Source organism: Rhinatrema bivittatum, chromosome 4 (genome assembly GCF_901001135.1).
Source record: "Rhinatrema bivittatum chromosome 4, aRhiBiv1.1, whole genome shotgun sequence".
NCBI classification, from domain to species: domain Eukaryota; kingdom Metazoa; phylum Chordata; class Amphibia; order Gymnophiona; family Rhinatrematidae; genus Rhinatrema; species Rhinatrema bivittatum.
This window is the reverse complement of record NC_042618.1, coordinates 108137055-108150499: the sequence shown is the minus strand read 5'-3', so window position 1 is coordinate 108150499 and position 13445 is coordinate 108137055. Positions and strand designations below refer to the sequence as shown.

General features: G+C 48.5%; 1 protein-coding gene across 2 annotated transcripts; it reads left to right on the top strand.

Annotated features, from left to right (window-relative positions):
- The first annotated feature begins 700 nt into the window (after positions 1-700).
- Positions 701-13238, top strand: LOC115090048 (acyl-coenzyme A thioesterase 1-like). 2 transcript variants are annotated; one of them, XM_029598644.1, is made up of 3 exons: positions 701-900; positions 9582-9784; positions 11889-13238. In XM_029598644.1, exons 1-3 carry the CDS (start codon positions 873-875, stop codon positions 12486-12488), a joined length of 831 nt encoding a protein of 276 aa, XP_029454504.1. In that variant the 5' UTR covers positions 701-872; the 3' UTR covers positions 12489-13238. The 2 variants fall into 2 exon arrangements, with proteins under 2 accessions (XP_029454504.1, XP_029454503.1); XM_029598643.1 differs by having other exon boundaries at positions 703-1532.
- The last annotated feature ends 207 nt before the right edge of the window (positions 13239-13445 follow it).

Sequence of the window (13445 nt, the reverse complement as noted above, 5' to 3'; positions counted from 1 at the left end):
ATGACGGTGGTTCACTATTTGTGGTGTTTCATACAAATTGTCTATACATACGTACGTATGATGTGCTAAAAAACATTATAAAAACATAATAAAATAATGGAATAATAACATACCCAGACCAGAGTTCTAAAATCAAAAGGACAAAATACAGATATGTTGGACACAATGATAATTGGTTTAAAAATTAATGCAAACAAATTCCTTCAAAAATTAAAACCAGACTACATATCTGTTACATCAGTTTTTGCTCCCTCTCTATCTGCTGCCACAGGTACATAATTCACTGATGGGGACTGACCTGTCAGAATGCAAAGGAAGTTGTTTTTATCCTGCCTTTCAAAGGGGAAAAAGACTTATGAGATTCCTCTGTGTGTCCTTAATAATTTTTGTGTTTGGCTGGCCTATTCACATCAGATTTTCAGGATATGTCAGGGAGGCCAAGACAATTGTGACAGGCTTACATTTTGGGATCCACAAACACCTGCAGTTATGCGTTCTACAATGTAGGTTCCATTAGTTCTCCATGGAACTCCTTATATTTAATCAGGGCTTGATTTGTAGACAAAGGAAGTGGAACTACGGCAAGGGGGAGAGGGAAGGGGTCTAGGGCTAGGGTCGGGCGTGATATGTATAAGGGGATGGGGCCAAGCCTAGGTATGAGCGCTCTCTCTCCTATTCCATCGATTCTCTAGCCCCAGACGCAGATGTCCTTCACCCATCAGTGCTCGATTTAGCAATTTTTAAACATATTAGCAGGGGGTGACAACCAAAGCCTCTCCCCGGTATTTAACCGCTGCTGCCGCCTCTAGTTTTCATCTAAAAACAGCAAACGTTTCCAATCCTTTCAGCCTGTGCACTTCTTCCCAGAGCCCATGTACGGCGCAGAACTACAACTCCCAGGTGCTCTTTCTCGCGGAAGCGTGGATCAGCTGGGGCAGGTTGGCTCACTGGAGTGAGTGGACTCTGTCCTAAGACATCTGTGAGGGACCTTCACCGCCAGGCTGTTTGTACGCGGGGTAACAACCTGTGGGTGGGGGTTTTAATCCCTTCCAGGAGTCGGCGTGGCGCTTCCATGGCGGCAGCGGCCTCCGTCTGCATCTCCCCTTCCCCCCAGTGCTTGTTTGACGCCCCGGTTCGGGTGAAGGTTTCCGGCCTGGCTCCGCTGCAGGAGGTCACCCTCCGGGCTTCCCTGACCGATGAGACCGGGAACCTCTTCCAGTCCAGCGCCCAGTACCGGGCGGAGAGCAGCGGGGAGCTGGACTTGAGTCGTTCCCCGGCCCTGGCCGGCAGCTATTCCGGGGTGGAGCCTATGGGCTGGCTCTGGGCCCTGGCCCCCACGCAGCCCTTCAAGCGGCTGGTGAAGAGGGACGTGCTGACCCCCTTCAGGGTAGATCTGGAGGTGTTGGAGGGCCATGGGACCCCCGACAGGCTCCTGGCCAAAGCCACCAACGAGCGGAGCTTCCTGAGGGAGGGCACGAGGAGGATCCCGGTCCGAGAAGGCAGGATCCGGGCAACGCTCTTCCTACCTCCTGGTGAGGTGTAGATTTTAATGTTTTAAGTTTCATGCAGCCTTCCTATGAAAATGACATTGATAATTATATTTGTATTGGAGCAGCAGCGTGTGGGAACTAAAACAAACTGGTCCTCTAGTGAAGAGCAGGATCCCTTTTTGTTTGCAAAGTAGGAAGATGGGCAAACAGGATACCCTATCATAACACTGGCACGGCTTCCATGGTTTGGCTTTCACTTGGGTGTTATTTTATCAGTGCTTTGGATTGTACCTGTCTTTTTATAACATAACAAGACATCTTAATTTATATTCTTTAATTTATTTAAAAAATATATGGCCCTGAGCAAAGACGGATGCCACTATTCTTGGGACAAACCCTGGCATCCAAGGAGTATAGCTGAAGGCCTGAGAGACTTCTTGGGATTTTTCTATGAAAAAAGACTGCCTGACACACTTTATTTTTTCTCCTTTCAAAACTACTAGAAAAAAAATGGACATACACAGAAAAATGAAATCCTACATTCCCTGTACGTACCAGGATCAGTCCAGACTGCTGGGTTATGCCTCCCCTCCAGCAGATGGAGTCAGAGAAAAGCTGAAAAGCACCCCCTAGATATACCAGTGTGCCACCTGCGATCCCTCAGTATTTTCTCTGACTCCAGCAGATTGAGAGGCGTAACCTGCAGTCCTGATCCTCTACTTGGGTTATTAGTTTTCCAGGTTCAGTTTCACATACCTTACCTGACTAGATCAACTAGTTGTTTTTCCTTTGTCAGTTTTGAAAAAAAAAAAAAAGTTTGGTGTTTCTCTTAGGCTTTTATGCGCAGCGAGAAGGCATGAGGTGGCAGGCTTGGAAGGGCTTTGCCCTCTTATAACTTTCCCGGTGTTAGTGTCCCTTTGGGCTTGGGGGAGAGATTACCGGTGGGCCGGTCACCCTCCCCCCACAGTACTAAATTTCCAGAGGTTTTTCCTCTGAAGGGGGCTGTTTAGCAGCGCGAGCTTGTTTAAAAAAAAAAAAAATACAGAGAATTGTGTTTCGAGCAGAAGCCACTTAAGGCCTGTTGGGGACAGGCAGTGCGCTTTTCATTACAGCCCCGGCCTGCCGCGGTTCAGCCCAGGGAATCCGGAGGGGTTGGATGGCTCACCCGGCGCGCTGCGGTGTGTGCAGTTAAGCACTTACTTTTTTTTTTGGCGCGCTTTTGCTCTCTGACCGCGTGGCTCCTCGGATCGGCTCCCGATGCCGCATTCTTCAGCCTGTAAGGCCTGCGGGGGGGCGGGGGCGCGACCCTCCCGAGAGGGTCTCTGCTCCCGCTGCCTTCCCGGGGGCGAGGGACCCTCTTGGGGGCCGAGCGCTGCCCGCAGCGTTTCCTCTGCACGGCGAAGAGGAGTGCTCAGGGCGAGTTCTGCAGCCCCGCCTCCCTTAGAGAAAGGGGGCGGTGGCCATTTTGGAAACGGAGCCAATAGAGGGAACAGCGTCAGAGGCAGAGGATTCTCCTCCATCCTCCCCGGCTGCCTTAAGCCCGCAAAGTTCCCTCGATTTGGACCCCCCTCCCCCCCCACTCCCAAACCCGCAGGGAATGCTCTCAAAAGGCCAGTTCCATTTTCTTCACAATTTGTGCTCTTAATGCACAAAGCTTTCTTGGAAGCAGAAGCGGGCTATGAGGGGGCTGCTCCTTCTCCTCCTAAGGTCCTTAGAACCTCTTCAGACCAGGGGAAGGTGGGACCTCGCGGCTCACGGCCTCAGGGGGGCGCGGGCATTCCGGAATTCCTGGATCCTGCTCCGGCATCGCCAGACGCGGACGCAGGGGATGTCTCGGAAGGTCAGACCACTGTTGAAGGGGATGATCCCCAGATTCGCCGTTTGTTTGGCATGGAGGAGCTGCGTTTCTTGATCCCACAGGTGTTAAAGGAACTGGAGATATCGGTTCCAAACCAGGAAGCGGATTCTTCCACAGGGGATGTGGCTTTGGCGGGGCTTCGAGACCCCCCGCCGACCTTTCCTTTTCATCCTAAGCTGCGACAGATTGTCTCTAAGGAGTGGGACCTTCCGGAAGCTTCCTTGCGCGTTAGCAGGGCTATGGATAAGTTGTACCCTCTGCCGTCCAAGTCTTTGGAACTTCTCAGGACTCCCGCGGTGGATTTGGCGGTTACGGCCGTAATTAAGTATACCACCATTCCCGTAGCGTTGAAGGATCTCCAGGACAGAAAGTTGGAGATCGTATTGAAGCGCATTTTTGAGGTGGCGGCGTTGGGAGTCCGGGCCGCGGCCTGTAGTAGCATGGTACAACGGGCCACTCTTCGCTGGATTCAGCAACTGTTGACATCTCAAGATCTTCCGCCGGGCGAGGCGGAACAGGCCAACTGCGTTGAGGCTGCAGTCGCTTATACAGCGGATGCCCTATATGATCTTTTGCGGACTTCGGCTCGCGTTATGTCTTCGGCAGTATCCGCCAGGCGGTTGCTTTGGCTCCGTCGCTGGGCGGCGGATGCTTCTTCTAAGTCGCGCCTGGGTTCTTTTCCATTCAAGGGAAAAGTGTTATTTGGAGAAGAGCTGGATCAGCTTATTAAGGACTTGGGAGACAACAAGGTTTATAAGTTGCCTGAAGACAGACCCCGGCAGTCTAGACCCTTCGGGAATACCAGAGGTCGATTCTGGGGGCAACGCCGGTCCCGTATGGGAAGGAGTGGCTTCCTTCCGCAGAGGCAGCAAGCATCGAGGGCGTCTTGGAATTCTTCCTTTCGTGGTAGACGGCCCCAGCGTTCAGGATCTTCTCCGACCTTTGCCTCCAACAAAACTACACAATGATGGTGCGCAGACCTATTCCGTGCATCGGGGGTCGATTGGCCCTATTTCGGGAGGAGTGGGTCAAGATAACTTCGGACCAGTGGGTCCTCGATGTGGTCAGTCACGGTTACGAGTTGGATTTTGCTCGTCCCCTCCGGGATCTTTTTCTGGTGTCACCGTGCGGTCCTCTGGAAAAACAGCGGGTGATTGCTCAAACATTGAACAGGTTGAGGACGCTGGGGGCGGTAATCCCCATTCCGCCAGCCGAACGTTGCACGGGCCGGTATTCCATCTACTTCGTGGTGCCCAAGAAGGAAGGCACGTTCAGACCAATTTTGGATTTGAAGCGGGTCAACAAGGCCTTACGCGTTCCTCGTTTTTGGATGGAGACGCTACGATCTGTTATTGCGGCCGTCCACAAGGGAGAATTTTTGGCTTCTTTGGACTTAACCGAGGCATATCTCCATATTGGAATCCAGGAACGTCACCAGAGATTCCTATGGTTCATGGTGTTAGGGAACCATTTCCAGTTCTGTGCCCTTCTGTTTGGGTTGGCGACGGCCCCAAGAGTCTTCACCAAGGTTCTGGTGGTTGTCGCAGCGTCGCTACGCAGACAAGGGATACTGGTGCATCCTTTTCTCGACGATTGGCTCAGCCGGGCGAAGTCGGAATCAGCGTGCAAGCGAGCAGTTCGGTTGGTGGTGCAGCAACTGCAGGCGCTGGGTTGGGTAGTCAACTTCAAGAAAAGTCAGTTGAATCCGTCTCAGCAATTGGAGTTCTTGGGAGCCCGATTCGACACGTCGGTAGGCAAGGTGTTCCTGCCTCGCCAGCGGATGCTCAATCTCATGGCACAGGTGCAAAGCCTGTTGGATCTCCCGTTCCCCACGGCCTGGAATGATTTGCAGGTCATTGGACATATGGCTTCTACTCTGGCCATGGTACCGTGGGCTTTTGCGCATATGCGGCCTTTGCAAAGAGCCCTTCTCTCTCGTTGGGATCACAGGTCCGAGGATTACGACATGGTGTTACCATTACTGGAGCCGGCCCAGTCCAGTCTCCACTGGTGGTTGAGCCCGGTTCATCTTCTTCAAGGCGTGGACTTAGAACCTCCGCCTTGGATAGTCCTGACGACGGATGCCAGTCTCTTCGGCTGGGGGGCGGTATGTCACACCCGGGCGGTGCAAGGGACGTGGTCTCCACATCAATCCAAATTGTCCATCAATCGGCTGGAGACCAGGGCGGTTCGTCTGGCCTTGCGTCAACTTCTGCCGATGGTACGCGGTCGGGCAATGAGAGTCTTCTCAGACAATTAGACCGCGGTAGCATATATAAACCGTCAAGGAGGAACAAGGAGTCGGTTGGTGGCCGAAGCGTCCGTGTTGATGGCCTGGGCGGAACGTCATTTGGATCGCATCGCGGCCACCCATATTGCAGGGGTGGACAATGTGCAAGCAGATTACCTCAGTCGACAGTGCCTAGATCCGGGGGAGTGGGAGCTGTCGACAGAGGCGATGTCTCTTATAGCTCGGTGCTGGGGGGTGCCATGCGTGGACTTGATGGCAACTCCGCTGAACGCCAAGGCAGCGCGATTCTTCAGTCGAAGGCAGGAGCACGGCTCCGAGGGAGTAGATGCACTGGTTCTTCCGTGGCCTCCTCACATGCTTCTTTATGTGTTCCCTCCGTGGTCCTTGGTGGGAAAGGTGTTACGGCGCAGAGAGTCCCATCGGGGTCTGGTGATTCTCGTGGCTCCGGAGTGGCCGAGACATCCGTGGTTCACAGATCTCATAAATCTGGCAGTGGACGGGCCACTGCGGCTAGGTCACCTTCAGAATCTCTTTCGCCAGGGTCCAGTATTTTTCGATCGGGCGGATCGCTTTTGTCTGGCAGCTTGGCTTATGAGCGGAGGCAGTTGAGGAAGAAAGGGTATTCCGAGGCGGTTATTACTACTTTGCTTCGAGCGCGCAGATCCTCAACTACTCTTACGTATGCTAGAGTGTGGAAGGTTTTTGACGCGTGGTGCGTTGACTTGAAGGTGGCGCTGCGACGGGCGTCCATCAGGCATATCCTTACCTATTTACAGGCTGGCTTGAAAAAGGGTCTGGCCTACAGTTCTCTTCGGGTTCACGTGGCGGCTCTGGGGTGCCTGAGAGGCCAGGTGAATGGTGTCTCTCTGGCGTGTCATCCAGATGTTGCTCGGTTCTTGCGCGGTGTTCGGAACTTACGTCCCCCGGTAAAGTTACCCTGTCCTTCCTGGAGCTTAAATTTGGTCCTTCGTGGTCTTTGTGCTGCCCCCTTCGAGCCCGTTAGGCGGGCATCCTTGAAGGATTTGACTCTCAAAACAATTTTTCTAGTGGCCATTTCTTCAGCGCGTCGTGTTTCAGAGCTGCAGGCTCTTTCGTGCAGGGAACTATTTTTGCGTATTTCGGAGTCGGGTGTGTCCTTGTGCATGGTTCCATCATTCTTGCCTAAGGTGTCCTCGTCTTTTCATGTTAATCAGACGGTGGAATTGCCATCTTTTTCGGATGAGGAGCTACAGTCTTCCCAAGGTCAGGACTTGAGACGTTTGGATGTTCGTCGTATTCTCCTGAGGTATTTGGAGGTGACTAATGAGTTTCGGAGATCAGATCACTTGTTTGTGTTGTGGAATGGTCCAAAGAAGGGCCTTCAGGCCTCCAAGACGACTATTGCGCGATGGTTAAAAACCGCTATCACGTCTACGTACATCGGTTGTTGTAAGTCAGTGCCCGATGGACTGAAGGCTCATTCTCTGCGTTCTCAGGCTGCTTCATGGGCGGAGAGCCAATTGGTGTCTTGCCAGGAGATTTGCAGGGCGGCCACTTGGAAATCCTTGCATACATTTGCTAGGCATTATCGATTGGATGTTCGTGGTCCATCGGCTGAGTCCTTTGGGAGCAGCGTGATTCGAGCGGGACTCTCCGGGTCCCACCCAGTTTGAGGCGGCTCGGGTACATCCCAGCAGTCTGGACTGATCCTGGTACGTACAGAGAAAGGAAAATTAGTTTCTTACCTGATAATTTTCGTTCCTGTAGTACCAAGGATCAGTCCAGATGCCCGCCCACGTTTATATCTTCGGAGAGCCCGCTCGAGTTTCTTTTCAATAGTCTACTGTTGCTGCAGATGAAATGGTAAGTTGTTTCTGAGTTCTTTCTAGTTCAGTTTATAAGTTGACAAGTTTGTTCCAGTTCTTGCTGGCCATTGCTACTTGATCTAGTCAGTCGTGGGACTAAAGAGGGTTGGTTTCTTTCTGCTTTGATATCAAATATACTGAGGGATCGCAGGTGGCACACTGGTATATCTAGGGGGTGCTTTTCAGCTTTTCTCTGAGGGGAGGCATAACCCAGCAGTCTGGACTGATCCTTGGTACTACAGGAACGAAAATTATCAGGTAAGAAACTAATTTTCCTGTTTTAGCTTGACAACAAGCAACCTGTTTGCGGGGGGGGGGGGGGGGGGGGGGGGGGGGGGGGGGGGGGGGTGGGGGGGGTGTCTGTGCTTTAATACACTCTCCACAGACAGGTTGTAAAGTTCTGTTCTGCGGTAATAGATTGTGGTATGAGAAAGGTTCATCACCAAAACCAATAGAGTCAAATATCTGAATGCAGACAGTATCAAATACAAAGTTCAAGCATTCATGAAAGAACTAATATTGGTTATTAAGAAGACAGTAAGATGCAGTATCATGGACCAACTTAACATTCGTGCGTGCGAAACTGATTGCTTGCTCTCATACGTATATATTGGGTCATATGTAATCTTAGGTCCTCGAGACCCATGTTATACGTTTTTAAATTTCTTATGCATATAAAAGATTTACTTTCCTTAGCGTGCCCTTTTGGTCAATTCTCATTCTTAGATTGCCCTTTTTGTTCAACACTCATTTTTGGGTCGCCCTTTTGTTATTTTGGGTTATTCCTGGAGATTCCTATGACTCGTTGAACCAAAGGGCAAACTCATAGGGTCATTTATCAAAATGTGCTAAGGCCTTTTTGCATGCAAAAAGCGCCATTAACGCATGCGATAACACCATAACGTATGGTGTGATGCAAATCAGAAAACAAGGAGGAGTTAGGGGCGGGAGTGGGCTGGGTTTGCTGTTTTGCGAAGCTGTATCGCACCTTTTTCAGTAGCGTTAAGCCGTGCGATAGCTTGTTTGCCCATGCTGGTTTCAGTTGTTTTGAAGTTCCCGGAGAGCCAGCCTAGCTATCAGGGCCACTGGGGGGAGAGAGAGAGAGGGTATAGGGCAGAGTCAGTCAAAACTTCTCTGTCTCCATCTGCTGGTGGGGAGCCAAAACCCAGGAGTTTGGACTGATCTGTGGTACATCAGGAACGAAAATTAGCAGGTAAGAACCAGTTTTCCTATAGAGTAGGAGTAGAAATGTGCACTAAACTGAAAAAGCATACTTTTTTTTTTCCTCCTGTTGTATTTGCATGCTAATAAGTGTTTTAACTTTTTATTTTTTTGAATCTCCCACTCCAGCATGCTGAATACCCTCCCTAATGTCTGGCCTAGCGGATCAGGCAGTCCAGGGCTGACCCTGGGGTCCTCTCTCCCTTGTGCTAACTTTAGAATGCCTGTTGGACGGCAGGTCCAGGTGCGCCTTCCTTCCAGGCGCTTCTTGCTTCCCTGAGGAAAATAAGGAGAGCAAAAAGGGCCTGGGATGGGCATGCCAAACCCCCTCAGGGAGAGCAGGGAGGAAAGAATTGCCAGGCCAGCCGCAGGAAGTTTAATGCCTGCCTTTGAGCAGGCATTAAATTTCCCTTGGTAGTAGGAGACGCGCTAGGCAACTAGCGTGCCTCCTTGCATTGCAGGATAATACCTAATTGGGCTATTACTCTGCAATTTACATGCACGCACTAAACTTGCCGTGGGTTTTTTTAGAATGGTTTTTTTTTTTCAGCACTAAAGCTTTTTTACATACTAGGGCAAAATTAGCGCCAAAAACCCCCCAACACTAAAATACAAGTAAAAACCTGTGGTGGGCTGAGTGCAGCTTATTACATCGGCCCCCATTGTAAGTATATGATGTATGGGATTTAAAAGTGAAAGGAAGCTGGGGAGATCCCATCCATATTGGGTAAAAATCCCTGCAGTGAATAGTTCAGAAGCTTTGGCTATGCAGAAGTCCCAGACTGAGCAGGATTACCCACAGGAAATGGTGCGTGCAAAAGCATTCTGGGGTGGGAATTTGAAGGATTCTTCATGTTTTTAATCCATTTGTGAGGTGATGCTAACGTTATATTTATTTTCCATTTTCCTTCCCTTAGGACCTGGTCCTTTTCCTGGCGTTATTGACTTGTATGGGACTTCTGGGGGTCTGTTTGAATACAGAGCAAGCCTTCTGGCTAACAAAGGATTTGTGATGCTGGCTCTGGCTTATTTTGGCTTTGATGATCTCCCAGTAGGCCTTGAAGAATTGCAGCTGGACTATTTCCGGGAAGCTGTGGAGTTTTTGCAGACACAGCAGTTGGTATGACTGAAATTTATTTTCTGTTGCCATCCAAGTCTGTTGGGCAGCTTGTGAGCTTTAGACAAAGGTGTTGTGTTTCTGACTAAAGAGAATAGGATTCACTAGGTTAGCTTTACATTCTGTTTTATTGAGTAACAAAGGAGATGGAGTGGAGTGAAAGTATGTTCATTGGCTTCTTGGGGGCCATTGATCTTATGAGGGGAATGTTTAGTGTGTAAGTGATTTATTTATTTATGTATTTTTGTCAGTGATCTAGTTCAGGGGAGCACTAATCCGGTGGTTTGCAACATATGGGTCAGAAAAGAATTTCCAGAGTGTCATAAGATTGACAACCCATTAGGAAAACCAAGAGGAAGTTCCAGGGCACTGTCCTGAAGTATTTTAAACATAACATAGTTCTGTTTAAGTTTCTGAGTCTAGTAGATGGTCATACACCTGAAACTATTCAACCTGTTGCATTTTTCTCATGCTGAAAAAAAAAGGTCAATATTCAAAATTGGCCGTTTAATTAACGCGCTTAGCCATATAAGTTATAACCAGCTAAGTTTAAACCTGCTCTATGGCATATCTAGCTTAACCAGTTAGCTTGTACAGCTAAGACTGAATATTGCTAGTTATCCACATAAGTTATATAGCTAATTTGCTCCACCCCAATCCACCTACTACACGTCTGCAACTTATGCAGCTAACTTCTTACCTGTATCAGTGACTATGCAGCTAAGCAGCAGCTGCTGAACATAGGCACATATTCAGTGGCCACTACTTAACTGCGTAAGCTACACTTAGGTGAAAAAATAATGCTGAATGCGCTTTGAATATTGACCTTAAGATATTTAGGTGATATTTGACTCTTTCCAGAGGATATTTATTGCTTTGCATAGATTTGTTTGCATTATAAAGGCAGCTGTATGGCTCTTTCCTTCAAGTATCTGAGAAGCTTTAATCTCACAGAATCAGAAATTTTTGGGAAAACAAATGGTGAAGTAAATGAACTTGGAGCATATTGATGTTGCTGTGAAAGGCCCTGATCGTATTTGTTAGTAACCTGTAAGAATTCTCAGAAGTGTCTGGCTTTCTTCAGAGTTTGGCTTGTGGATTCTGCTCGAATCAGTTTCCATGCGGACAGTAGCAATATGTGTTAATTGAAAAATTGGCATAATGCTTTCTGATACAGTTGATGGGACACAATGCCATTCAACACAGCCAAACATTATTGTTCCCTGTGAGAGTAATGACTGAATCCATTTTAATGTCCTAAGTAACAGACTACTGCATGTTGCTTTAGGATGTTAATTGGTCACTACGGTACACTGATACAACATCTGTCATTCTATTAATGTTGACTGTAATCTGTTCTACTGGTGAAGTACCAGTGCTATGGCCATCATACAGGCTGATGCAGTATTTGCACAGGAAAAACAGGCACTCATGATTGAGCACCCACTTTCCTAACGAGCGCCCATCTACCTCTCCCGGGCACGCGATGTAGTAGGCCAGTGAGCACTGCGTTAAAAGGGAGACACTACAGAAAATTGTGCGTCCCTGGTGCCTTCTCGGCATCAGGTGCCCAGAAGAAGTGGCTGTGCATGGGTTAGGAAAATGGACGCTCAATATTACAGCAAGACATTTAAAAAAAAACAACTTTTTTTTTCACGTTGTTTTCTGTAAACTTTTTTGGGGCTCCTCAAGACTTAACGCCAGCTCCAGGGCTGTCATTAATTTTTGAAGATAAAAATGTGCGCATTGGGTGTGATGAGCACTATTAGCTATGCGCGGTTTGGACACGCTAATCCCCTTTATTGCATAAGGGGTTAAGGACACATGTCCAACTGCGGGTTAACCTGTGCGCTAGCCTGATTGCTCGGTATTGCATCAGCCTGATAGTGTGGTGGGGATTGCTGGCTGGAAATGTATATGTAACCATGAAAAGGACTGACTGGAACCTGAAGGAATTCCTTGGGAGATGGCTTTGGTTTGTGTAGTAAATTGGAAGGGACCTAGAAGGTAACTTACTGTAACCCCTGTTTTAGATATGATGGATTTTTATTGAGTTAGAGCTAAATCTACTAGATTTAAATCAGTCTTCTTCTTCATTTCCTTTCAGGTGAGACTTTCTGGGATTGGCAGTCTGGGCATCTCCAAAGGAGCAGATTTGGCCCTCTCTATGGCCACATTTCTTCCAGACATCAAGGCAGCTGTCAGTATCTCAGGCTGTGGTGCTAACTCCTTTGCTGCTCTGTGCTGTGGTGGTTTCACTCTCCCTGGCCTTAACTTCAGTAGTGAAAGAATGAAATTCATGGAACCAGGAGTGGCTGATGTGTCTGAACTCATGGACGATCCTCTGGACCCAGCACACAGGGACTGTTGGATCCCAGTGGAGAAATCACCAGCTGCTTTTCTCTTCCTCTCGGGACTGGATGACCAAAACTGGAAAAGTGGCCCCTGCTGTCAGGAAGTTGTTGAACGCCTCCAGAAACATGGACGAGCTGTAGAGTTTTACTGTTATCCTGGAGCTGGACATCTCTTGGAGCCTCCCTACCTGCCCCTATGCCATGCTTCCTTTCACAAGATGCTGGGCATGCCTATTGGGTGGGGTGGGCAGTGGAAGGAGCATGCAAAGGCCCAGGAAGATGCCTGGCATAGGATCCAAATCTTCCTCCACAAACACCTAAGCAGCTCAAATGCTCTTTATAGTCACTTGTAGCTCCCAGGCACATTTAGTCTCTTCTTTCTGAGGTGCTGCACTTATTTTCTCAAAATAATGAGATGTTTGTTTTGAAGGATTGTAGGCTGCTCAGAAACATAGATAATGGCACACAAGGCCCCATTTATATCTGTTGCTATACCACTGACCACAGTTGCTCTCTGGCTTCCCTTTCCCTTCTCTCCAACTAAGGATCCTCTGGGCTTATCCCATGCCCTCTTAAATTCTGTTACTGTGTTTGCCTTCATAGTTTCTACTGGTAGGTGGTTCTAGGCATCTACAATCCTTTCCGTGAATAAATATTTTCTAATGTTACTCCCGAGTCCAGCCTCCCGTTTGAGCTCTCATATCTTGATGTCTTGGTGTAGAACTTCCTTTCCACTGAAAAAGGTTTCCTTTTATGTGTCTTATTTTATACCTTTTGAGATATTTGAATGTCGTTACCATATTGCCCCCTCTCTCCTCTCCTTTTGTAAACAGAGAATCTCACTTCATTCAGGACCTAATTGAAGAATACACTGGTCTACACATTTTTAGACATTGTCTACTTCAGTTATTAAATGTACCATTTATTATTGATGTTGATGCTCTGAATTCACATATGACAATTTAAATCAGCTGACTGGCTACTGTTTCCATCAAATTTAAGTTTGTTTTTTTTTACATTTTATGTCTCTGTCTATTGTTTGTCATCCCATCCCTGGGTGCGGATTGCTACCTTACGAGGCCATAAAATTATTTTCATAACTCTTTGGGGCTGGTTCCTTCCCAGGCTAGCTTGAACAATGACTCTTATTTCCAAGGCCTGCATCCTTGGATGAGTGGAGGGGGAGATTACTCCCAAGGCCCTGAATGCTAGGGCTGATACCTCGTGTTCCTGTTCTTGTCCCGGGGGGGGTCATGTTTGCATGAATCAGTGTAGGCTGGATGTGCCCAATAAAACAACTGGAGCCACTA

Bases quoted from the DNA above. Each gene is read 5' to 3' on its own strand.
- LOC115090048 (XM_029598643.1), top strand. From the start codon at position 1,073: ATGGCGGCAGCGGCCTCCGTCTGCATCTCCCCTTCCCCCCAGTGCTTG. The intron at 1,533-9,581 runs GTGAGGTGTAGA...TCCTTCCCTTAG, and splicing joins AACGCTCTTCCTACCTCCTG to GACCTGGTCCTTTTCCTGGC. The intron at 9,785-11,888 runs GTATGACTGAAA...ATTTCCTTTCAG, and splicing joins TTTTGCAGACACAGCAGTTG to GTGAGACTTTCTGGGATTGG.